The sequence below is a fragment of the Balaenoptera acutorostrata genome, chromosome 5, assembly GCF_949987535.1.
Source record: "Balaenoptera acutorostrata chromosome 5, mBalAcu1.1, whole genome shotgun sequence".
Classification (NCBI taxonomy): domain Eukaryota; kingdom Metazoa; phylum Chordata; class Mammalia; order Artiodactyla; family Balaenopteridae; genus Balaenoptera; species Balaenoptera acutorostrata.
In genome coordinates this window covers 30,414,950-30,441,077 of record NC_080068.1, presented here as the reverse complement: position 1 = coordinate 30,441,077, position 26,128 = coordinate 30,414,950, and the positions used below count along the sequence as shown (strand labels likewise).

Here is a 26,128-nt window from a genome sequence, read left to right as displayed (position 1 = left end):
AGAGTATTTCTGTGAAGTAATGTTGCAGAATTAATCCCAGTATCATGCCAAAAAGATTGTCCTTATTTCAACTTCTTTGGATGTACATTCCTGTGCATTTAATCTAATTGTGCAAAAATGATGTGAAGTAAAATGTGTTTTTAAGATGGCCTATTTTCTTGAAATTTTAAGCTATATTGAGGACACAGTACTCTTCATTTAGATAACTCAATTTCATGCAGTGGAAGCAGCAATGGAATTTGAAAAACAACATCTTACTGCATAATGGTGAGCAAAAAATAAACAAATGAGTGAATGTAATAGCAAAACATGTGAGGTTCCAAATATCTCTTTATAGCTGTGAAGAGATACTCTGGAGGAAAGAGCTATAAATGATTGCACCAGCAGCATGGAGAGAGGAAAAGGCATGAGTTTTGAAGTAAAAAACCTGGGTTTAGGTCCATGGCTACATCATATACCTAAATTATTTTCTTGTCATGAACATGAGAATGATTCTGCACAAGGCATTATGAGGACTAGCAAGAGGAAATTTAACTTTGGGCATGCTAGGCACTCCATAAGTAATAGCTCTGAAAACCATAGAGGTTATTCAGGTAATAATACCTCAAGAAAGAGTTAAAGAGATGCTGTTCCTACTGAAGTGAAAAAAAAAAGTGCTTTTTTTTTTAGGTGTGTTGTTACACATTAACGTTATAATCTGTTTTCAAGTCGAACCTGAGGTCTCTCTTTAAGTAACCTTTAATCTGTGTGTGGATGTTTTGCTAACACATTTGATAACAGAAACACTTTGACACAGAGGCATTTCATTCTCATGTTCTACTCTGGGCAAGTCACGTCTGCCTTCCTGAAAATCTGCGTCCTCTCCAGTTTCTCTCCTGATTTATCTACCATCCTGCATATAGAAATAACAACAAGAACACAGTCTTATTTTCCTGAAAAGTCATTTTAAGAATTTGATTAGGGACTTCCCTGGTGGCGCAGTGGTTAAGAATCCGCCTGCCAACACAGGGGACACTGGTTTGATCCCTGGTCTGGGAAGATCCCACATGCCACAGAGCAGCTAAGCTCATGTGCCAAAACTACTGAGCCTGCACTCTAGAGCCCGCGAGCCACAACTACTGAGTCCGTGTGCCACAACTACTGAAGCCCGTGTGCCTAGAGCCAGTGCTCCTCAACAAACAGAAGCCACCACAATAGAAGCCCGCGCACTGCAGCTAAGAGTAGCCCCCGCTCGCCGCAACTAGAGAAAGCCAGCGCGCAGCAATGAAGACCCAATGCAGCTAATTAATTAATTAATTAATTAATTAATTAAAATGCATTATCTTTTCTCCAAAGGTTTCAGTGTGCCTGACAGCAATTTATTAAAACACAATCATGAGTAGGTTCTAAGAAATTATTTAAAAAACGAAACACAAACAAAAAAAAAGAATTTGATTATTTCTTGGTTTGTTTTAACCAAAATGATCATTGGTCTCCAAGAAGCATTTTATTCTCCCCATGATATCAGCAACAACAACAACAAATGCTAACGTTTGTACCGTGCTTTATAATTTAAGAACTCCCGTACAGCTGGTCCCTACATCTCTGCAAAGTAGGAATTCGTGTTAATTCCCCGTTTCACACATGATAAGCCTGGATCTCAGAAGTGACACGATGCCAGGCTCCCAAAGCCAGCGCACTGAGGGGCCAGTGGGCCCTGCATCTCTACGCCCTGCTGTGGCAAAGCCAAGGATGCCTGTTCTGCCTCCAGCACAGGGGAGCTGAAGGGGTCAGATGCTTAGGACTGCACTTCCTAAACCGCACAGCTTCAAATGCGTGTTGTGTTATATCCCATGGGTGTCCAGATTTGCAAGCCACTTCACCAATTTTACAATCTAAATCTCTCCCTTTTTATTTTTAATTTTTATTTAAAAAAAATTTTTTAACACCTTTATTGGAGTATAATTGCTTTACAATGGTGTGTTAGTTTCTGCTTTATAACAAAGTGAATCAGCTATACATATACATATCTCCCCATATCTCTTCCCTCTTGCGTCTCCCTCCCTCCCACCCTCCCTATCCCACCCCTCTAGGTGGTCACAAAGCACCGAGCTGATCTCCCTGTGCTATGTGGCTGCTTCCCACTAGCTATCGGATTTACGTTTGATAGTATGAGAAACTTTTCGAGAACTTCACAAATACCGTATCTATTTCACTAGCCATTTGATCTTACTTTCTGTAAGTTTTCAGTATTCCCTTTCTCTAATCATCATCCTCATTTGTACATCTGTGTGTCTGCAGTTCATTTTGTTGTTTTCACTTGTCCTCTTTCCTTTTGGCTTTCCTTCTCTCTCATTCATTCATGAAACAGTTTAGAGCAAGTATTGACACATGGCACTTGACTAGGCACTTGCCTAGATCAGACTCTATTTGACGTTCACAAAGGTTAGTCAGACATGGATCCTGCCTTTAAGAAGCTTATAGTTAGCAATCAGAATGGTGGTAGTGAACTGAGCCTTTTTCCCCCTCTGAACACATAGAAATTTTGCATTTAAAAAAATCTTAAATATATAACCAAATTCAAAAGGAAAGAAAAAAAACAGGTCTAAGAACAGGGAATTCACAGCTAGAGTGGTTTAACTTGGAGTTAAAGCTACACATGGCCCACAGACTGTTGGATGTAGAAAGATGCCTTAGGGACGTGCGTTAGAACACAAACAGGAACAGGACGCAAGAATGTAGACTCCAGCGAGACTAGGGCATGAAATGGAGCCCCCTGCAAAAAGCCAGGCTCTGCAAGGATTTCACTGTCTACTAACAAGGACAGTAAAACCCAACAAGCCAGCCAGCCCAGGGACATAGAAAGGAAGCTGAAAGAAATAAGCAATACAAGCCTGCACCTCATCAAGTGTGGAGTCTAAAATTTAAACAATGCAGTCTCGCAAAAAGCATTTAAGCTGAGAACTTAGCATCAAAACTGGCAGAACAAGTGAAATGCTTGTACCCTGATAGTTATAAATGCTGAAACTTCCTGTAGAGTCCTTTCCACAAGACAGTGCCCCTGGGATTCACCTAGAAAACAATATATGCCAAAATAATGCATGTTAGATGGGCATATGAGCATCCCCCCCAAAAATGAATTTAAAACATTTGAAAGAAACTATAAAATAAACATGTTAGAAGTACTTAGAGATAGAATAGGTAAGGTATAATTTAGAGGAAGGGTATGTAGTAAACATAACGTAAGAAATCTGTCATGGAAAATAACAGAAGTGTTTGAGAAATAACCAAATAGAGCATTTCTAGGCACCCAGGCACTAAAAACATCCAAATGAAAACACTGGAGGCATTAAACAAATTAGCCACAAAAAAGGAAAAAAAATTATTAGAAAATAGATCTGAGAAAACTATCTAGAATGCAGTACAGACAGATAAAAAGAAAATATAAAAGGGAGGTAAATGTGGAAGACAATGAGAACGTCCAACACACTGCTAACAGGCATTCAAAAAGGAAAAATAGCAGGAATGGGGTGGGGATGATGTTTGAAGAAACAATATCTAAGGCCATTTCAGAACTTAAGAAATACCTGCATCTTCAAGTCAAATAAGGACATTGAGTCCTGAGCAAGAGAAATAAAAATCAGTCTGCACCTCCGTCCTTCATATTGAAACTGCAGACATCAAAAATAAACAGAGAAAAAAATTTTTAAGCTACCAAAGAGAAAATGCAAATTCCCTACCTGTAAAAGAATGACAATTAGACTAACAAGAAATTTCCCAAAAGCAGTAGTGAAGGCCCAGGTGTAATGGAATATTATCTTCAAAGTACTGAGGGAAATTACCTGTCACACTAGAAATCTAAAACGTGTTAAAACTATCATTCAAGAATAAAGGTGAGGGCTTCCCTGGTGGCGCAGTGGTTGAGAATCTGCCTGCCAATGCAGAGGACACGGGTTCGAGCCCTGGTCAGGGAAGATCCCACATGCCGCGAAGCAACTGGGCCCGTGAGCCACAATTACTGAGCCTGCGCGTCTGGAGCCTGTGCTCCGCAACAAGAGAGGCCGCGATAGTGAGAGGCCCGCGCACCGCGATGAAGAGTGGCCCCCGCTTGCCACAACTAGAGAAAGCCCTCGCATAGAAACGAAGACCCAACACAGCCAAAAAGATAAAATAAAAAAAATAAAAAAAAAAGAATAAAGGTGAAATAAAGACATTTTCAGACATATCAAGACTGAAAGATTTGAACATTCAGCAACTGACCGCTGCTGAAAGAATTACAAATATACGTATGAGTGTGTACCCCGATAGCTTAAATCCAGACTTATCATATGTAAAACTGGGAATTAACATAAATTCCTACTTTGCAGAGATGTAGGGACCAGCTGTATGGAAGTTCTTAAATTATAAAGCACTGTACAAATGTTAGCTTTTGTTGTTGTTGCTCATATCATGGGGAGAATAAAATGCTTCTTGGAGACCGATGATCATTTGGGTTAAAACAAACCAAGAACCCAGTTGAACCCAGTAGTACGGAGTGGAGTGCAAAAAGCAATGGTGATGAGAGAAATATGTTTGTAACTCTAAACAGACATGAGGTGTGGATGTGAGAGAGAGACAGACTGACTTCAGGGGTGATCTGAAAACAAGTTGAAATTTAAATACTAAAGAGGAATAAGATGCAAGATGGGAAGCAGTAGACCAAAGATAAAGTACTCTACATCTTTTCAGTTTCTCATGGAAAAGCTATTGATTAACTTTAGATTTTTAAGTATGCAAGTTCATAACTTGATAATTATTTTTTTAATTAATTAATTAATTTATTTATTTATTTATGGCTTTGTTGGGTCTTTCGTTTCTGTGCGAGGGCTTTCTCCAGTTGCGGCAAGCAGGGGCCACTCTTCATCGCGGTGCGCGGGCCTCTCACTATCGTGGCCTCTCTTGTTGCGGAGCACAGGCTCCAGACGCGCAGGCTCAGTAATTGTGGCTCACGGGCCTAGTTGCTCCACGGCATGTGGAATCTTCCCAGACCAGGGCTCGAACTCGTGTCCCCTGCATTGGCAGGCAGATTCTCAACCACTGCACCACCAGGGAAGCCCTTGATAATTATTTTAAGAGTAAAAATAGAATGTATATCTTCTAAGTCCCAATAGATGAGCAAAGAGGGTTGTTTTTTTTTTTTATTTTGTAAGCTGGATCCATGTAATAAAAGGAAGGAAAGTAGAAGGAAAGGAGGGGAGAAAGAACGGTGGAAAAAATATCCAAATATATTAGTAATCATGATAAATGAAAACAAATTAAACTGAGCTATTATAATATAAAGACTCTCAGATTCTTTTAATCCAGCTTTTTGCTGTTTAAAAGATACATGTGTGATATATAATTATGTGGGAACTTTGTAAACAAGGGATTTTTTAAAAGGGCATTCCGGGCAAATTCTAAAGAGACAGCAAAAGAAAGAGACAGGAAGGAAGAAAGGGAGGGAGGGACGGAGGGACTAAGGAAAGATCATCAAACAAAATTTTTAAGGCAAAAATATATTATGAATAAAGATGGTATTAGTGATAGGAGGGAAAAAAAGCTTTAAATATAATGGATAAAGATATGAAGAGACAAATCATCAAAGAAGAAACCCAAATGGTCAGAAAACATTTGAAAAATGTTTCAGCCTGCTGGTGATAATGGCAATGCAAATAAAAGCAACAGTGGGATAACCCTTTCAACCCCCATCAGATGGCGAAAAAAACAAAAATTCAAATTGGTTAATGACAAGTATTCATGGCATGTGGAATAAAAGGACATAGCCTCTCACTGGTTGGAATGAAAGCAGCAGATGTGCATACATCTATGACTCAGCAGTTCTATTTTTGTCCTGTATTTTAGAGAAGTGCCCAAGGATGTCCCTTGGGCATCATCTGTAATACTCATAAACCGGAAACAAACCCAAGTGTCCATCCGGAGTGGAATGGATTAGTAAACTGTGATGTGTTCAAACCAATGAAACTCGCTTCAGGGAAAATGTCTTTGCTTAGAGTTACCTGCATGAAAATGGATATGTCGCAGAATCACAACGTTGAATAAAAATACGTTGCAGAAGGATATGCATATCTAATTTCAAATTTACATAAAACCAAGTGGTACTGTGTGCTGTTTTTATGAATACATACGTGTGTATAAAGTATACACATCTGAGAGGAAATAATAATCTCCCAAAGTGAGTGGTTCACTTCTTCAGTGAGGAAGATGAATGGGGACAGGGAGGGAGACAGAGCGGGCCTTAACTCGGCCGTGTTTATTTTATAAAGATCTGAAGCAAATATGGCAAAAATATTAGCATTTATTCTTAATTCTGCATGGTAGATCCATAGGCTCCTGCTATTTTGCTGTGTGTGTGTGTTTGTGTGTGTATGTGTGTGTGTTTTAAAAATATTTCCTTAATTAAAAATGTGACCGCCTGGGGGGGTGGGATGGGGAGGGTGGGAGGGAGGGAGATGCGGGAGGGAGGAGATATGGGAACGTGTGTATATGTGTAGCTGATTCACTTTGTTATAAAGCAGAAACTAACACACCATTGTGAAGCAATTATACTTCAATAAAGACGTTTTTAAAAAAAAAAAAAATAGCTCCCGGAAAGACACATACCATGTGATATCACTTATATGTGGAATCTAAAATACAACACAAATGAACATATCTACAAAACAGAAACAGACTCACAGATGTAGAGAACAGACTTGTGGTTGCCAAGGGGGAGAGGGGTGGAGATGGATAGACTGGGAGTTTGGGGTTAGTAGATGCAAACTATTATATATAGGATGGATAAACAACAAGGTCCTACTGTATAGCACAGGGAACTATAGTCAATATCCTGTGATAAACCATAATGGAAAAGAATATAAAAAAGAATTTATGTATATGTATAACTGTGAATCACTTCGCTGTGAATCAGAAATTAACACATCATTATAAATCAACTATACTTCAATAAAAAAATAAATTTAAAAATGATAAAAATATCTCTTAGCCTGTTATGGGAAGGGAGAGACATATAGCAATAATACCAAGCAAAATGCTATGTGTTCCATTATGGTTTTTTTACAAATGTCTTTCAGACTTGAGATAAAAGAGATTTTTGCCATTTAAACCCAAGAGTGCATCTGGAAGAGGTATCGCAGGGTTGCTTTGCTACAGACACCCCCCTGGTTCAGTCACTCATAGAAATAGATCAGTCATCGTGACCTCCTTTTCTGTGTCTATAGCCTTTGTCAAGTCCTTTCCCATTTCTCACTAGTAAACTCTTTTTTACTAATTTCATTCTGGTCATCATAACAGAGTACTTATCCAGGGCCTCCCAAAAGATTTATTACTTTGAGAAAAAACATCTGAACAACTAAATGATGCCTTACTTCCTTCTCACGGAAAGAGAAAATAATGACTTCTGTCGTAAAATCATGAGGATTTTTATGGAAACACTTGGATTTGGCGGAGAAAGTAGCTTGGTTGGTTGTTTAAATGGGCACGTGTATGTATCACACAAACTCCCATATCACTTTCTCCCTGTACTGGAGAGATTCCATTTGAGGAATCTTTTAAAATGTTGTCTGATTTCCCTTTTTAAATGTGCCGCTGCAAAGAGTTAACGGACACGTTTCACGACCTCTGTAAAGGGGTCCATGTGGATATGAGACTATTCATCGCTGTCTTGCATCCATAGCATCTAACACAGCCCTTCCGAATAGTAAGTGCTTGGGATCTCTGGCCGAAGAGGAATAGGCGTCTCCAGGCTTCCCCCCACATCACGGCAGCTTCTCTGCTTGGTGGACAATCTCAGGACCACACACGCCACCATCACTTGTTGTCCCTCTTGATGTACAATGAAATCATGGCACGCTTTGAGAAAGGTTGGTTTCGGTGCTTCTGACACATTCTCCCAATGGACGAGTCAACAGCCTGACAGGGTTGGTCTATAAGCAATTTACCAGTCACCATGCAAGGCAGCTGAATTGCCTTGCAAGTACACTTCTACTCCATACTGAAGCCAAAAGCAAATGAGAGATCTGACTCAGATCTCTCGCCAGTCTGGGTCTGATCATGGACGTTGCATTCTCAGACATCTTTGCTTTTCCTTTGCAGAGAGAAGATGCACCAGTCTGCCATGTATGAGCTTTGCCAGGGGATGCACCAGATCAGCCTTCAGTTTGTCCGGCTGCAGCTCACCTTTGAGGAATACACCGTAATGAAAGTGTTGCTGCTGCTGAGCACAAGTAAACTGACACCCACCTGGCCCTTTTCCTACATTGTCACATCATCTCCCCTTTAGGAGAGTTGCCTATTTCTAGGGTCAGGTAGTCGATATGAAAAAAAAAATAGGAGGAGGTGGGCGGAGGGCTTTGGTGTCGGATGAACTAAGTTACTTGCAGAGTATGAAGCTTTGGGTAGAGCATCTGCCTTGATTCCTTCATCCATCGGATTTGTTAAGTGTCTGTTATGTGTATGGTGGGACTGGGCAATTCAGGAACTACTGGGATGAATGAGGTACAGTCTCGACCCTCAGGGAGTTTTGCCGTAAGATGAATTCCAAGGTAGTTTTAATACATTGTGGAAAGGGATTATCTACCGTGATCGAGATAAAGAGGGGGCTCTTCTCTGGGGGCTCAGAGAAGAGAAGCGCATGCTCAGTTCTGGGTATCAGGGAGGGATTTATGGTGATGTTGCAACTCGGAGAGCTTTGCCAGGGTGAGGGGTTGAATCTGAGGCAGGAGCTGGCCTTCCTGCCGGGGAACGGCGTGAGCGAGCGTGGCAGCGTGGGAAGCAGAGCCATGCAAGAGCACTTAGTTCTCGGGAATTGTTTTGCCCGTTAATGTTTTAATTTTTTTTATCTCATTTCTGTATCCACTAAATTTCTCAAGGCACATCAGGTGGTATTGGATTGGGGAGAAGTGGGGAATAAGGTTGGGATGCAGATTGGGCCGGAAGATTCCCACCTGTTGAAGACAACTGGTGTCTATTAGGCGAGCAGGGGAGTGTGGTACCGAAGGCTCTGAGCAGTAGGGTGACATGACCAAAGGGATCCTTCATGGCTTTATGAACATGTGTCTGACAATAAACCGGATGAGAGGGAATGGGACGGGGAGGGAGAGAGGCCAAGCCAGACAAGAGAATTGAGCCAGACTAGAAGCCTAGAGACCTGCTGTGAGGCTCTTGAAATAACAGCCTGGAAAATGATGGTGGATGCTATGATGACAGCACCAAACGCATTCAAGACACACTGCAGAGTTGACCTTGGCAGCTGACAAGAAGGGGAAATAAAAATAGTCTGGGTCGGAAGTGACCTAGGTTTTGAGTGCAGAGAAGTGACTAAGATGGCAGTGATACCATGAAGAGAAATGCGTTCATGTCAGGACTTGGAGCAGATTCTGTGGAACGTAAAACGACTTCTCTTTTGGATGGGCTAATTGTCAGAGGTAGCCTCTCATAGAGAGGCTGAAAGGGGGGGAAACTGGGGGACTCGAGCTCAGAAGACAGGTTTGGGTACCAAGATATAAACTTGAAATTATCCTCGTAGAAAATGAAAGTCCAATGGCGAGTGGGGTGCCGAGGCACAGAAAGAAGAGGAAAGAGCCACTGAGCTACTGGAAAGGAGGATTGCAGCGGCTGAGGGACAGGGACAGAACTGTCAGGGAGGTAGGGGAACCGGGAAGGTGCCAAGAGTTCAAGGTTTCCCGAGCGGCATGACTAATGGCATCGCTTCCAGAGAAAGCTGAGAATGCTGACAGAAGCCTGCTGGGGTTGACCATTGGGCATCAGGCAGGTGCCAGACAGCCAGGGACTTGCAGATTGATGGGAGGCATTTTTAGGCACCTGGAACCAAGCATGAGAGGAGAGAAGTCGATGGCAGACAGTGCCAGAAGAGACGAGGGAGGGCAGGATCAGCCTTGGCAAGGATGCTGAGCACTTCTTCCCCAGACAACGGCACAGGCCTTTTCACACAGAGGGGCAGGAATTTGAGGGAGCTCCCATCAGATGAGGGCGAGACCAGGAACGATGGCAAGAGACAGGATGGAGAGGAAATCCCAGAGCCAAGCGCTGTGGGCCACTGAGAAAACGGAGAAATGTCCTGAATGCCGGGGTGACTGGCGAGGACTTCAAAGGAGGAGAGTTTGTTGAGCGACCACCTGGAAGCTGAAAAGAGCATCCAGGATGCACCCAGCCCTCCCCTTGGTCCAGGAATCAGCAGCTTGGGAGAAAGGGCAGTTTTCAGTAGAGTCACGTGGAAGGAAGTGGCGTCCACAGCCAAGCACTGAGGATGGGATGAATAAGAAGAGATGCTGTTTCCAGCAAGGAAGGATTGGGTCTGGGGAAGAGTGAAGCCTGAGACGGGTAGAACAGGAAGCGGGGAGGCGGTGGTAGATGTGGATGATGTGGATGAGTCCCTGCTCCACCTACGTTTAGCACCTCTCAGTTTCCAAAGAGTCTATGATCTAATTTAACGCTGCAGGATGGGTAGCCACCCGTTCTCAAGTGGCCAAGGCGGAGGTATGCAGGTGTGACTTGTGCAGCCTCCTTGGTGAGTTAGGACTCAAACCCAGGGCCTTGGCCTTCACTCCCAGCGATTCCCACTCTGCCCCAAGCAGGAAGTGGAAAACAGGCCCTGGCAGGTGACGGCAGCAGGGAGATTGGAGGGAGAGCAGGCTGGGCTGGACTCCAGCAGAGGGACAGACCAGCAGCGTGGGGTCAGCACTTCCCAGCTGTGTTTCACTTGGCCGGCAAGGCTTTTCAGGTTGCTTTTGGCCTTTTGTCTGGTTTAATTTTCACTGACTTCAGTTGTGCAGGGCAGCCCATGCTCTCCCCAGTTTACCGCGGGCCCCGCCGGTCCCTGCATTCCTCCCTGTACACTCAGCCCACATCCAGGAGCTTGTGTTTGCAGCCCTCGTCTGCAGGGTCAGTAGAACCAGGCTTTGCTCCCCGCTCCAGTGTTCCTCAAGGTTTCTGAGGTTCCCAGTTTATCCTTTCTGAAATATAACTTTGGAAATGTACTCTTAGTTCCCCAACCAGGGATTGAACCCACGCCCTTAGCAATGAAAGTACGGAGTCCTAACCACTGGACCGCCAGGGAATTCCCTGGAAATGTACTCTTGAAATTCAGTGACAGTGATTTTATTCCCCTTTCCAAGCTATGTCACTAATCATTACTCTTAGAAAAATGTAAAAAAAAAAGAAAAAAAATTATATCAGATGGGTGATAGAATTTAATTTTTTTCTAAAAATGCATGTGATACTAATCCTTTATAAACTTTGACCACTCATTGTAATTGGTGTCTTATCCTTTTACATCCATTTAATCAGTCAGCCTATAATCAATTCTGATATCACTTTGACGCTCCCTGAATTAATTTATTAGCTTCCAAGTAGCTCAGTACATTCAAGGCTGATTTTTGTAGATGCAGAAAAAGCAAAATCAAAAAGCAGGAGAACAGAAGTAAAGAATTTTACTGCAGCTTAAACTGCAGCTTATTTCGCTGCAAGCCTATTTTGCTAATCTGTGATAGAATGTGTGAAAACTTTTCTTCTTATTTAGAAGGTTAAATTACACACCTGATGTCCAGTGTATCAGGAAAGTTTTTAAGCAATGACATCAAGAGAAGATCATGTTCTTTTTGCTCACAGAGGAAAGCAGACCGTCTTCCCACCCAGTTGCCTCTTTGCTCTTCTCCAGACCATAGGTTTTGGATGATTTCCAGGAGCCCTGCTGCATTTAATAAGTAAATTCAGAAAATCTGGGCAGACCTCCAAAATTTGAGGTTTTGCCTAAGTTCTCTTTTTTTGTGGGTTTGTTTCAACTTCTAAAATATCTGGCTGGGAAAATGGTACAATATATTTCAGTCACAGCAGTAAAATACAAGTAATGTTTGATACAAGTTGTTCATAATCTTGAGAATTTTGATAACACAGCTATCAGAAATATGAAGGCTTTTGGTTTATCTTAGTAGCTATACCAAATAGCATTGAAATATAGTCGTAAATGTATTCACTCCATTCTAATTTTAGGTAATTTTTTAAGGTATGACATCCATAAGTATCTATACTGAAAAACTAAAGGTTTACTCCATAACATTTTGAAACTTAAAAAAATAAATGTTTATCTGTGGGTGGGCAGTGTAGGCACTTATTTGCAAACTTTCAGTTTCTTTTGGAACGTTTTGGGTTAACGTTAAAGTTTTGGTAGAAAGTGGATCTGTAGTTTCACTATTAACGTCCTGGTTAGTACCATCCTTCTTCACGTTTTTTATACTTTTAAAACAAGGGTTTAATTGCAAAGAAAAATAAACTGTTACATAATGGATGATATTTAATTCTGAACGTGAATGTCAAATATTTTAAACCACAACTAATATTGTGGCAGCCTCAGGAAATTGTGCAGTGGCCATTAGGGATTTATTTTTTCCCCACAAAAAATAGACTTAGATAAACGACAAATCAAAAGCCTCAACAATTAAACTCAAGGAGAAGATCAGTAGCATCATGTGGGAAGTTAATTTGCAAGATAATCTGTATCTTTATATAGGACAACAGGGTTTATTTGGAAACAGTGGTATTCCTGCTCCCAGGGTTACACGTAACACTCAAAAACATATTTAGCCATTCTAAAGAGCTGATGGCCCAAGTAAGTTATTATTTATACCAGTTATTGTAAATTAGCAAATAGGATGTGCACTTAAGAAGTGAAAGTAAGAGCAATTTCAGACTCTGTATCACAAGGTGAATTTTTATTATCTTCATCACCCAAAAATGAAAGTTCTAAGTGATTTGATTTTTCAGAGTTAAAGCATAAGCGTAAGTACATATTGGCTGTAGTGAACAAAAGCAAACATGTAAGTTGATTTTCAAAGGGGACACCTGTAGCTTACACTCTGCCCTACATCTCCTCGCAGAACACAGGCCCTGGTGCACCCCTTCTCCATAAAGTGTGTTCACGTGTGTCCTGGGAAAGAGCATCTCCTTTCAGGTCACAGAAACACTCATATCCTTCCAGGTGCTGAATTTCAAAGTATTATTTTTAGTGAGATGTTTTTTGTTTCATTAGGAAAGCCAGCCGCTCCGTACAAGGAAAGAAGAAAACATAACCCTTAATTTTCTATCTTATCGAAGATAATGATGAATGTGGTTTCTTCTCTTCGAAAGTTTTTGATCTTGCCTTGTATGCAGAGCACTGTTGTGTTACCCGTCACACACACAAACCAGTGCACAGACCTGCCAGCAGGTTGTCTGGGCGGTCACATGACGGTGCCTCGGTGGTCATGTGATCTTGGAACAAAGAGGATGGGAAGTGCTTCTTTGCCACACACTGTCTTCCCCCTGGTAGATGGCAGGTTTCCCCGAGTGTCTTTGACATTGGAACTGGAATATGAACATGTTGCTTTCTAATTCCAGCCCCAGCTTAGATTGTCTGTGTCTCTTCCAGTTGTCCTGGAAAATCAAAGTATATTTTCCTACATCTGAGGTATTGGCAAGTTGGATTCATAAAAACTTTGATGACAGGCCACAAGACAGTGTAGCACTGTGGTTAAGAGACAGGCTTTGGAAACAGACTTAGGTTTATACCCTTCCTCTACCATGTGTTTATTGTGTCCTTGTGCAAGTGATTAAACCTCCCATCTTCAGTTCCCACATCTGTAAAGTGAGAATAACATAATGATTATGTCGTAAGACTGATGTCAAGATTAAGCAAGCTAATATAAGCAAAGTGCATTATAACATACACCCAATAAACCAGTTATTATTATTCTTATGTATATGTGTGTGTACAAAGGTTAACCGTTATATAGCTGCCATGTTTATTCATAAATGTAATAATTGAGATTCAGTATCAATCTCAAAGTGTGAGCCTCATGACCTCAAAATAGTCTAAGCCATTTAACTATGAGGATGTTAAAGCTGTTTTCCAACTTGGGAACTTACATGTCGGTATTCCTTCAACACAGTTCCAAAGGATGGCCTCAAAAGCCAGGCTGCGTTTGAAGAAATGAGGACAAATTACATCAAAGAACTGAGGAAGATGGTAACGAAGTGTCCCAACAATTCCGGGCAGAGCTGGCAGAGGTTCTACCAACTGACCAAGCTTCTGGACTCCATGCATGATGTAAGTAGAGCCTCTTGGTGCCTGTTAAATGAAGGATCCACAGCCACACACTGTGGACCCAAAGCAACTGGAGAGCTGAGAAAGTTCTCGAGGCTTTGGGAAGAATAGGGGTAGATTATCCACGAGAGGCAGCAAGAGTTGAAAACTGATGAGGAAAGAAGCGTTTCTTCAGAATACCTTTGAAACAAACTTCATGTAAAGGAAAAAGTGTGGCTCTTTTCCCTCCTGAGCAGAGTGTAAGAGAAATGTGCACCATGATGGCAAACCCTGAGCTCTGGGCCAGGAAAGGCCCTCAGATTTGCTACAGGTGTCAGATCAAGTTTCCCATTTCTGCTTGCAATTTAGGAACTGTTTGGTTAATAAAAATGTTTGCTTTAACATTGCATAAATAGAGTCCATCTTCTACAACTGTTAATCTAATAACCCAATCTTTCAAAAACATTATTAGTGGTCCAGGGCCAGCTGGGATCATCTCATTTGTTGCCAAATTTTGAATCTTATATTCACTATTCTTCGTAGGAGTCACCTTTCTTGGCTTGTGTAAATATGGAAAGTAAATTCTGAGCTGGTTTCTAATTTATTCAATTACAGATGTAGTGGTGGTTAGCAGTTTCTACAAAATACTGACTTGGATAACTTGGTTTGTTATGTCACTTAAAATATGCTTCTCGTTTCATTTTGCAAGCAGTTTCTCTAGTTCTGGCTCAAAAAAAGTTATACACGGTCATGCTAATTTAGCTTTTTTATATTTGAAGGTTTTCCTACTTTCTTTTGGAAAATTTATTGCCCAAGTTCAGCCCATGTAATTTGGGTAAGAAACCCCTTTTCAAGTACTTCTGTATTGTTAAGGACAATGTTGACAGGCTTGATGACCAATAGTATAATGGTATTACTACTGAAATAATGGTTCATCCTTTAGAGATTTGTTTATGCCGGTGGAATGGTATGGCCTTGTGGGTTGATTGATAAAAGAATGTCACTTTCCAGGGTTTTTACACTGAAGACCCCATGCGTTATCACGTTGGCCTTTGCTTTCTCTGAACGTTTCATACAATAAGAGTCAAATTTCCACAAGGTGAATAGAGCGACAGATAGTTTTGCTAATTATTAGTGGCCTAAAAGCATGGTTTAATAGAAAATCTCAGGGATAAGAAATGATGGTCTACAGGACTTTGGGGAACACAGCAAACGATGCTCTCCACAACCCTCACAAGAGGAAGTAAAGGAAACTAGACCGTGGTGCAGGATCATCTACCTGAGAACAAGGAGCACAGTTACTCGCTCCTGTTGGTTTTCTTGAAAGTCCTTCTTAGTGGAGCTGGGGTGGGGGAGGGGGAACAGGAGGTGTGGTTCTTTCTTGATGAATTCTGTTATTTGTGCAAATGATTGGGCAGGCATAAGCGCAGTTTCAAAATGAGTGTGTAATTGTTATCACAGCATATGAAACGAGATGATACACGTTGAAGCAATTTACACGTAATGAGACTGACAATAGAAGTTAAAAGTTGTTTATCCACAGCCTTTCGGGATCTCCATGCCTTAAGCACAGTAGGACAGTGGAAACCCTCGGAGGCTGCACCAGTGGTCAAGGTGTCAAACCGTCCTCTGCTGGCTTGTTTTTAGTGCAGCACAGTGCTTGGCACGAGGTAGGAACTCAATGAACAGTTGCCAAATGGCTAAATCATAAATGATGACTTGCTGCAAAATCCCCCAAGGCAAATCAATGTCTTTTTAGTATTTTTTTTATTATGGTATAATTGATACAAAATAAACCAAACATACTTAGCACATACCATTCGAGAAGTTTGACACGTGTCTACACCCATGAAACTATCATCGCAATCAAGACAGCAAACATATCCATCACTCCAGAAGTTTCCTTGTGCCTTTTTTTTAATTGAAGTATAGTTGATTTACAATGTTGTGTTAATTTCTGCTGTACAGCAAAATGATTCAGGTATACAAATATATATATTCTTTTTCATATTCTTTTCTATTATGGCTTATCACAGGATATTGAATATAGTTCCCTATGCTATACAGTAGGACCTTGTTGTTTATCCATAACCTTTCCTGCTACCTACTACTCCCCAGGTGCCTTCCATATTGTTTTCTGGCAATGTAGATTAGTTTATATATGCTAGTGTCTCATATACATGGAATTATGCAGTAGATAGTCTTTGGTAGCTGGCATCCTTCACTTGGCATAATTATTTGGGGATTCATCCATGCTGTTACCATATATCAGTACTTCATTTCTACTTATTGCTGACTAGCGTCCCATCATAAAGATATTTCACAGTTCAGTGGTCTTGTCACCTATTGATGGACATTTGGGTTGTTTCCAGACTGGGCGCTACTAACAGATAAAGTTGCACTGAACATCGTGTATACGTCTTTGTGTGGGCATTGCTTTCTTTTTCTTGAGTCAATAGCTAGCAGCGGAAGACCTGGGTCATGTGGTAGGTATGTTTTTGTTGTTTATGAGATTGCCAAACTGTCTTCCAAAGTCACTGGACAATTGTGCATTCCCTCAAGAAGTGTGTGTGAGTTCAAATTGTCCCACATCCTTGCTAACGCTCAGTATCATTAGTCTTTTTAGTTTTAGCCATTCTAATAGCTGTGTGGCGATGTCTCCCTGTGGTTTTAGTTTGCATTTCCCTCATGATTAATGCTCTTTTCTTGTGCTTATTTACCATCTTTGCTGAAGTATCTGTTCACCTCTTTTGCTCATTTTTAAAAACTGGATTGTTCATTTGTAATTAGATTGTTGAGCTTTGAGACTCCTTTATATATTCTAGATACAATTCCTTTATAAGATATATGACTTGCAAGTATTTTCTCCCAGGCCGTGGTTTATCTTTTCATTCTCTTAACAGTGTCTTTTGCAGAGCAGGGATTTTGAATTCTAATAAAGTCCAATTGATTATTTTTTCTTTTATGAATCATGTTTTTGGCTGTAGCTAAGAAATCCTTGTCTAAGCTAATGTCACAAAGCTTTTCTCTTCCATTTTCTTCTAGAGATCATTTTCCTTCATTGACTGATATGTAGTGTCTCAAAAACCTTTTCTTCATGTATTTTTTTTCTGAGTATTTTTGGTTATTACTGGTGGAAGGGTAGATCCAATCCACCTTACTCCACTTTGGCTAGAAGGAGAACATTCTTTTGGGTATCACTGGAATCACTTTAATTCTAAAACCTTTATTTTAAACAATCAAAAATGTTTGCCCTTAGAAGTAGCCTAACAGAAGCATCTTGAATGCTCTATTTATATTCCCATCCCAGACAGAACATTGAAAAATGCATTGTAAGTCTAGGGGGACCTTTCTAACATTCACGCTTACTCAGACTTGAGACTGCCTACAGCTTTTTCATTAGAGTAAATAAGAGAGTCAACATTTGTAGAATTTTCTTCCAGGGAACAAAGAGCTACAGAAGGACTGGCTCTGTACTCAGAGCCTCATTCTGGTCACCTTGTGGAAAAAGAGCGTGTGTTCCTAAGGGTCACACAAACAAGAACCCTGTGCATGTAAATCAAAGTTCTGCTTAAATAGCGTGCATAGTACACCAGCCCTCAGGACACACATCCATAGATCTGGGGACACGTGTACACAGCTCTCGTGATGCATGGTTTTCTCCCACTTGGTGCACACATGGGTTGGCAGAGCAGTGCCATGGTGAGTGGAAGGAACATTCTCTGAAAGAACAGGTTGGCAGTTAAGTATTTGAACTGGTCAGCAACTTTAATGAATCACAAGCCCTCCAAACATCAATCTTCCCCCCAAAAAAGATTCAAAGAAAGCAGCTGTGGCCAGGCTTCTCGGGATAGGTGTATTTTTGCATTGTAAATGGGCGTTATATGAAAAGCATATAGATTCCTTATTCTTCTAGAGAGACTAGAGAATTACTAGTCACTTTCTAGGTATTACTATGAATGGCAGTTAATTTCCTGTGAGTGTAAGAGGCACATTTCTAATGAATTTATTGGTAACTTCTACTCATTCATGGAGATCAAGGACTATTTATGTTACTATCAGTGTGTAGAACAGCTGGTAAACATTAACGGATGATATTAGTGTTTCTTAGAGGCAAAAAAAATTGCCCTTTCTCTGTTAACTAGTTTCAAGGTTATACTGTTGTAATTGACTTTATTTCCACATACACACTAGCCTACAGAGTGGCTCATGCCTAGCAAAATTGACGAGACTGCAGAGGATACAAAATAAACATAGGACACCAACCCAACCCTCAGATTGCTTAGATTCTAGAGAGACAGCTAGGGCATAATGCAAGGCAGAAGGTAACTAGGGGCAGTGGGACCTTTGAGAGCACCTGCATGTGCATTCATTCATGTGACCGTGAGCCCCTACCATGTTCTAGGACCAGAGGTGCAAGTGGGGACAGAATGCCCGTCCTTAGGAATCCCACTCACCCTGATGGAGGAAGAGGTTCATCCCATTCAAAAGGGGAAGCTGAGGGGTGAACATTTGTTTGGATGCCTCAGTACCTGTGTTATTTCATGCAGTTCTAAAAACCCCCTATAAGCTGGGTATTATTCTCACTATTCCCATTCCTGTCCTTAGGAATCCCACTTGCTCTGATAGAGGAAGAGGTTCATCTCATTCAACAAATACATTAGTGTCTAAAAGCACCAGGCAGGACACCAGCGGGAGAGACCCAAACCTGGCCACTGGGGGCTTTCTGCCTGCTCAGGACCACCAGACAGCACTATACAGGGTGGCGGGCTGGGAGCTCTGTAGAGATGAGCGCACCATGAGTCATGGGCTCACTGATGTTTATTCTGAGTTGCTGGAAAGGCTTGTCGAGAAGGTCTAGAAGCCAGCTGTGCTGGGCAGGGGTCATGGAAGGCTTCCAGGGGCGGGGTAAGGGCATCTCAGAGAATCTTTCTTTCGTAGAAGAAGAGACAGAGGTCCAGAGATGATTTCTCAAGGTCCTTAGGTAGCCAGTGGCAGCTTGGAACCCTCTTAACTGACTGGCACTCTCCGTACCACCCACGTGATGCAGGAGGGCTTCAGGCTGATCATAGCTGCTGGCTTTCAGGCTGGGCTGCATCTCTGGAGATCAGAAAATGAGCATATTGAAAATAGCTGCACTGCTCTCTGGCTCTCCAGACTCATTTGGCCCTTCCCTGGCATCTTCTGGAATGCGTTGTTTTTGTGAGGCGTGGGGTTACATCTTGAAGGCAGTGAACCTGGTGTTACATTAAAATGTGATGCATGTTCAGCAGTTCCCAAAACCAAATGTTGGGTCTGCCTCACCATAAGCTGAGCCGTCTTTGGTGGGGGCCGATGATCGTTAAACCTGGCTAAGAACCTCCCCATTGCCTGGGCAGGTACCGGCAAGTTCCTCGGCATGACCAGAGGGTCCTGTTGCTGAGTGATCGCTTTCTGTGGTTGCAGAGGGAAGGCTGCACAGCCCAGGTGGCTCTCCTCCAGCCAGGCTCTTGGAGCCGAGCTTCCCTTCTGCGAGGGGGATGCAGACGAGATGGGAGCAGAACATCTGGTGATACAGTACCTCCCTGAGCGCACACTGGGAGACTCCCTGCTTTCCGTGGAGAGGGCGTTACGTTTCAGTTTCACGATCATCAACAAAAGAGACATCGCTGCAAGCAGCTGGATCTATTAACAAGTTATTTTGAGATCCCCATTGCTCATTTAACGAGTGGGTGCTTTTGCATCGGGCAGTGATAGTGGCAGTTTCCATCATGACCACACTCGAGGTGGTTTTGAGAGTGATGCAGATCTATTTCTTCCCGCACACTGAAGCATGCCAGCCCCCAGGTTGGGTGGATCCACCATTTGGGCTGTCTGCTGCTTTCACGTCTGATTCTGTTTCACGTCATTACCGTCAGTATCTCCTCGAGAAAAGTTCCAAGGCCCACCTAGGAGTCTGCCACAGAATTGTGACCACTGGAGACAGCAGATAGAGCATGACCTCTGCCGCTGCACCAACATTTCTCTCAGTAAACTTGGGCACTTGGCCTAAATTTTTGGCCCTCCGTTTTTTCAGCTGTAAAATGGGAATAATACCCATTTTGTAGGAAATTTTTAGAAGCACATGAAATAACACAGGTACTGAGGAATCCACAAGGTAACAGGCACCGAACAAATATTCGCCCCTCCGCTTCCTCTTTTCCAAGACTGTGTTTGAGCTTCCCAAAACCCTGTCTCTGCACCACCAAAGAGCACCATCCATCAGGCAGTTTTAGTTTACCTTCAGCACAGAGACACTCAGACAAGCACATGGCAGAGCCTTCAAGGGGGTGACAGTGTAAAGTTGGCAAGACCAAGCCAGGGACGTGAGCAGGAAAGGCCATTCTACAGGGCGGGGCAGTCACCTAGTCACGAATCACATAGACCGAGGTCAGTATAGAAGCCTTTCCGAGGCACTTCCGGTCCCGGTGCTCTACGTGTCCTGCCACTTACCAGGGGAGGCTGGTGTTGCTAGAACGTGTTGGGTGTGCTTGAGACACTTTCAGATTCACAGATGGGATGGAAGGTGTTTGGTGATGGAGACAAGAGCAGATTGCTGTGAGGTCACCATCAGGAAAGATGGATATTGGTGAATGAAAACCCTTGCCCCTGTGATATGATTGTTAGCGGTATTACACGGCCTTCTTCTTTGACAAGACCATGACTAAGAAAGATTCTAAATAATGGGAGACTTGCTTATCGCCAGAGTCAGCAAAGTGAGCAAAGCCTTATCTTCCAGAGCACGAGAGAGGGCAAAGACCCACTCCTCCGGGAAAAGAATCTTCATAGGTAAAGATTTCAAATTAATCGAGTAATTGACCGGGCAGATCTTACTCTTTGTCTAGTTGGTGAAACCAACGGGACAGGTATTAATGGTTCACGGCGTCTCTCTCTGCAGCCCTATTTTTGCATTTGCGTCTACAAATTTCTCACTTCAAGGGTACAGCAGAGTTCAGACTGCATTGCCCTGGGTGAATTGTGCCAATGAATGCTTATTTTCACCTAAACAAATTTTTTTATGTCTGCGTAACTGAAAAAAATTGCATCAAATACATTTAAAAATAAAAATGGGGGAAAATGGGGAAAAAGATAGGTCCGAATGTTCTGTTTTTTCAGCATTGTAGATAAATAGGGAAAGGATGACTTTGGGTGTGATGTGAAAAGGTCTAGGCAGTTCCAGGATTGGTGTGTTTCATGCGCTGGTAGCTGGGGCCACAAAGCCCAGCTGGAAGATGCAACTGCCTGTAGATACAAAGGGTGTCCTCGCCTGTTGTACCTCCTTTGTTCACCATGTTCATGGTTAAGGTTACTGCCGCTCAGTTGTGTTGCCGGTCACAGTTGTGTTTCTCCAGGCTCCCCTGTAGGTGCCCCAGGAGGCTGTTGCTTGATGTAGTCGTACTCATTGAGCTTCGCCTTTGTCACTTGTGCTTTTGGTGTCACATCCAAAAAATCATTGTGAAAGACAGTGTCAAAGAGCCCGGGGCGGGCAGACACCACCGGGCCAGGCACTGTGCTGGTGCTGAAGATACAACAGCAGCCAAGGAGACTTGGCCCCTGCCCTCCGAGTGTGCAGTCTGATGGGGGAATAGAGTAGACAGGTATACTGGGAATTAGAATGCGGCGTGCTGGGTGCTCAAGGTGGACCGGAAAGCCAATGGGCTGGGGCGGCGGGGTGAGGGCAGGTATCTGGAAGGTGAAGTGGCAGGGTGGAAATGGGCCGGGGCAGCAGATGGTGGAAGCCCCAAAGGCAGAGTAGGAGTTGACCAGACAGACAGAGGGAAGCTCACCGAAACCAAAGGAGTTACTATGCCAAAGGAGAAGGGTGCATGGTGATTTTGAGAAATGGAGAATTTCATTGTATCCAAGGAATGGAGAAAAATAAGGATGGAGACAATGAAAGGACCTGTAAACCATGCTGAGAGAGCTATTGAGAGATTTTGAGCACATCTGTAGAGTCTAGCGCCGCTCCTTCCAATGTGGTAACCACTGGCCATGTGTGGCTCTTGACATGTAAATTAAGTTAAATTGAAAATTGAGTTCCCCTATCACACTAGCCACATTTCAAGTGCTCAAGCAGCCACATGTGGCCAGCTGCCATCATCTTGGGCAGGGCAGAAGGTCGTATTGACAGTACTGATCTAGAGAGTCTATTAGAAGAGGGGCAGAGGGCCAGTTAGGATGCTGGTGCAGTGGTCCAGGTAAGAGATGGGGGCTGGGGGCTAAGTTAGAGCAGGGGCGGCGGGACCTAGGACATAATCAGGTGGTGGAATGGATGGTTCCTGGTGGTGGATAGGACGGAGAGGTTGAGAGAGAGGAGGGAGCGGAGGTAAGATGACCCCCAGGATTCGGACGTAGGTTGGTGGATGGAGCGGCACCAGCACTGGGCGAGGGGATGCAGGGAGGAGCTTTGTGAGTGGAGAAGATGAGCGTGTTCTGGATGTACTGACTTGATGTGCCCTGAGGAGTCCCAGGGGAAATGTCAGGTGAGCTCAGGGCTCCGTGGAGATGAGGATGAGGAAGCAAAGTGCTGATACTACCTGAGGAGGTACAGCGCCTGGTGGTCACTGAAGCCCAGGGGTCGACAGAACTGCCTGGACATCAGTGTGGCCATACGGTGGACAGAACCGAGCCCAGAGGAAGAGAACCACCAAGGGACCAAAACCAGGAAGGCGCCTGCAGAGAGTCTGGGCAGGAGCTGCCGCTGAGATGAGATAAGAAGGCAAAAAGAGGGACATGGGGGGACAAGCCAGGAAAGCGTGTGTCCCCCCTGTGCAAACGTTGGGGCGGAGGCTGCAGACAGGTCAGTTCACAGACAGTCTGAAAACTCTTCAGTAGCCATAGCAACGAGGAGGTTTTTGTGAGGCATAGCTGATTGGTTCACCTAGGTTTCCAGTAACTCTGTCGGAAGCCACAAAGCCAACAGGGGCTGCAGGAAGCTTTAAAAAGGGCAAGGTGTTGTCTGGTAAAGCCCTTTAGTAAAACTCCTTTAATAAAATAGAACTCTAAGTCTTTCTGTGATGTGATGGCAGGTATGTAAAAGGAGCATTTTGAATGTGGTTGAGCGAACTTGCAAAGTTTTGTGTTTATGTGTTTAGATACAGTGAAGAAATCACAGTAGCTTAGCGAACTCTATCTTTATAAATAACCCCCAAACAAACTTTGTTATGGACCTAGACCCGTGTATGAGTAGTTTTGAGTTAGTGAAAGCTTTATTATATATTATATACATATATAATGTACTATATATTAATACATGTATATGTACTATTTATAGATAAATGATAGATAGGTAGATAGATAGATTAGATAGATAGGCAGGCAGACAGACACATAGGTAGGTAGGTAGATAGATGGGTAGGTGAATGGATGGGTGGATGTGAGTGTGTGGCATTGAAGAGCTATAGATACAGATATGAGATTTTGGCATCAAAGGCAACCATGATGCTTCAGAGCTGGTCTTGTGCTTCAGGTCATGATTTTGTCAGTAATGTTGGTCCTGAGTCCTTTCTCACCCATCACCTTCACATCACACCGTAATTACAAGAACAGTTAATTTCCACTTGCAGCCACAGAACTTTATCTCCCTTGGTCTTTTGTGTTTGCTCATGGTTTTCTGCAGCTGACTTAATGCAAAACCTGGGTTATTTCCTTACCTCCTTGGCAAAGGTTGATTTAAAACGTTTAGATATTTTCAGTGGCTAATGTTTAGACTCTTTAAGACAATGCTTACCAACTGCTGATCAATCACCCGGCCACATTCTAAGATGCAGTTGTATTTGACTTTAGAGAAATGAGGAAACAAACTTCAATACAGGAGCTCGTCATTCCTTTTTTTTAATTTTTTTAATTGTGGTAAAATACACAAACATAAAATTTACTACTTCAACCATTTCTAACTGTACAGTTCAGTAGTGTTAAGTACATTCACATTTCCAGAACTCTCGCCCTGAGACGAGAGTTTCCAGAACTCTTCATCTTGCAGAACTGAAACTCTATACCTATTAACTCCTGCTTCCCGCCCCCCCCGCACCAGAACAGCCACGATTCTGCTTCCTGTCTCTGAATCTGACTGCTCTAGTTACCTCATCTATGTGGACTCATACAGTATTTGTCTTTTGAGACTGGCCTATTTCACTTAGTATAATATCCTCCATTGCCATCCATGTTGTAGCACGTGTCAGAATTTCCTTCCGTTTTAAGGTAAATCATAATCCACTATATGTATAGACTACATTTTGTTTACCCATTCATCTGCCAACAGACACTTGTCTTGCTTTACCTCTTGGCTATTGTGAATAATGTTGCTATGGACATGGGTGTGCAGATATCTCTTTGAGACCCTACTTTCAATTTGGGGGGTATATTCCTAGAAATAGAATTCCTGGGTCACATGATAATTCTATGTTAAATTTTTTGAGGAACCACCAAACTGTTTTCCAGTTATTTTTACCTTCCCACTAACAGGGCACAAGGGTTACAGTCTCACCAACACTTGTTGTTTGCTGGGGGTTTTTTTGATAGTGGCCATCCTAACAGGTTTTAAAGTAGTATCTCATTGTGGTATTGGTTTGCATTTGCCTAATGAGTAGTGATATTGAACATCTTTCAATGTGCCTATTGGCCATTTGTATGTCTTCTTTGGAGAATTGTCCAGTTTCTTTGCCCATTTTTAAAAATTTGTATTTTTTTGTTTGAGTTGTAGGCATTCTTTTATTTATTTATTTATTTATTTATTTATTTATTTATTTATTTATTTATGGCTGTGTTGGGTCTTCGTTTCTGTGCGAGGGCTTTCTCTAGTTGTGGCAAGTGGGGGCCACTCTTCATCGCGGTGCGCGGGCCTCTCACTATCGCGGCCTCTCCCGTTGCGGAGCACAGGCTCCAGACGCGCAGGCTCAGTAGTTGTGGCTCACGGGCTTAGTTGCTCCGCGGCATGTGGGATCTTCCCAGATCAGGGCTCGAACCCGTGTCCCCTGCATTGGCAGGCAGATTCTTAACCACTGCGCCACCAGGGAAGCCCAGGCATTCTTTATATAGTCTGGATTTTAACCCCTTATCCAATATATGATTTGCAAATATTTTCTCCCATTCCATGGGTTTTGTTTGTCTTGGTGTCAAAAATCTTTCTCTTATGAACTTACAATGATAACAGACAGTACTTTGTTCCTTTTAATCCTTAACTGGCAAAATTAAAGATTATGTCTGATCCCAATTTATTTAAAGAGAGGGGAAGAAGCATTTTTTTCTTATGATAACCACTCCTTTGGCTTCATTCTTCATTTCATAAGTTTCATAAGTAATACCCACACAACATGTGCCATGGTTCACAGCTCGTTTTGAAAATCTGTAAGAAAAGAGAGTCCTGTAAGGATGCTGGGGAGAAATTTGGACCTTGCCTTTTTCGGGGAGGTTAAGGGAATCGTGCATTCCATCTCCACCTGACCCCGTGAGATTTATGATGCCATAGGGTGAGCTTTCTGGGAAAAAAGCATCAGATAGAAAGATCCACTGAGGGTCCAGGAAGCCATGCTCATAGAAAATCACATGTGATGTACAGGAATCTGCCTAATCTGAAATCTTTTGGAAAGCTATCTCATTGTCTAACACCTGTGTCTATAAATCCCCCCCTCTTAGGCAGCCTAAATCCCTCTTCTTAACAATTAAAATAACTATATAATGCCTGGGATTTACCTAGTGCCTTTCTTCCTAAGTCCTAGCATTAAAGCCTTCTAATATCTCCATGAGGGAAGGATGAGTAAATACTACTGTTTACACTTCATCACCTCATCTTAACTCCTTTCTCTATAAAAAGGGAATAATAGTAATATTCACTCATTTCTTTTTACCCTTTTTATAGAGAAAAGAATTAAGGCAGGGAGTGATTAAGTGCATTTTCCCTGGTTCATGAGCGAGGCAGGCCCAGAAGGCAGGAGCAGAGGGGAGAGAAGCCCCTGTGGAGGATGGGAGTGCAGAGCCAGCCCTGCACCTGCTCAGCCCTATGGCTCCTGGTAGCTTAGC

The 26,128-nt window shown here is 42.6% G+C and overlaps 1 protein-coding gene across 1 annotated transcript in view; it reads left to right on the top strand.

Annotated features, from left to right (window-relative positions):
• The window catches only part of NR3C2 (nuclear receptor subfamily 3 group C member 2), a 375,901-nt gene that overhangs the window by 329,038 nt on the left and 20,735 nt on the right, over window positions 1-26,128 (top strand). Inside the window, exons 7-8 of the mRNA XM_057547323.1 lie at window positions 8,110-8,240; window positions 13,959-14,116. Of these exons, the coding sequence (XP_057403306.1) occupies window positions 8,110-8,240; window positions 13,959-14,116 (289 nt within the window). The remainder of the gene's footprint in view (window positions 1-8,109; window positions 8,241-13,958; window positions 14,117-26,128) is intronic.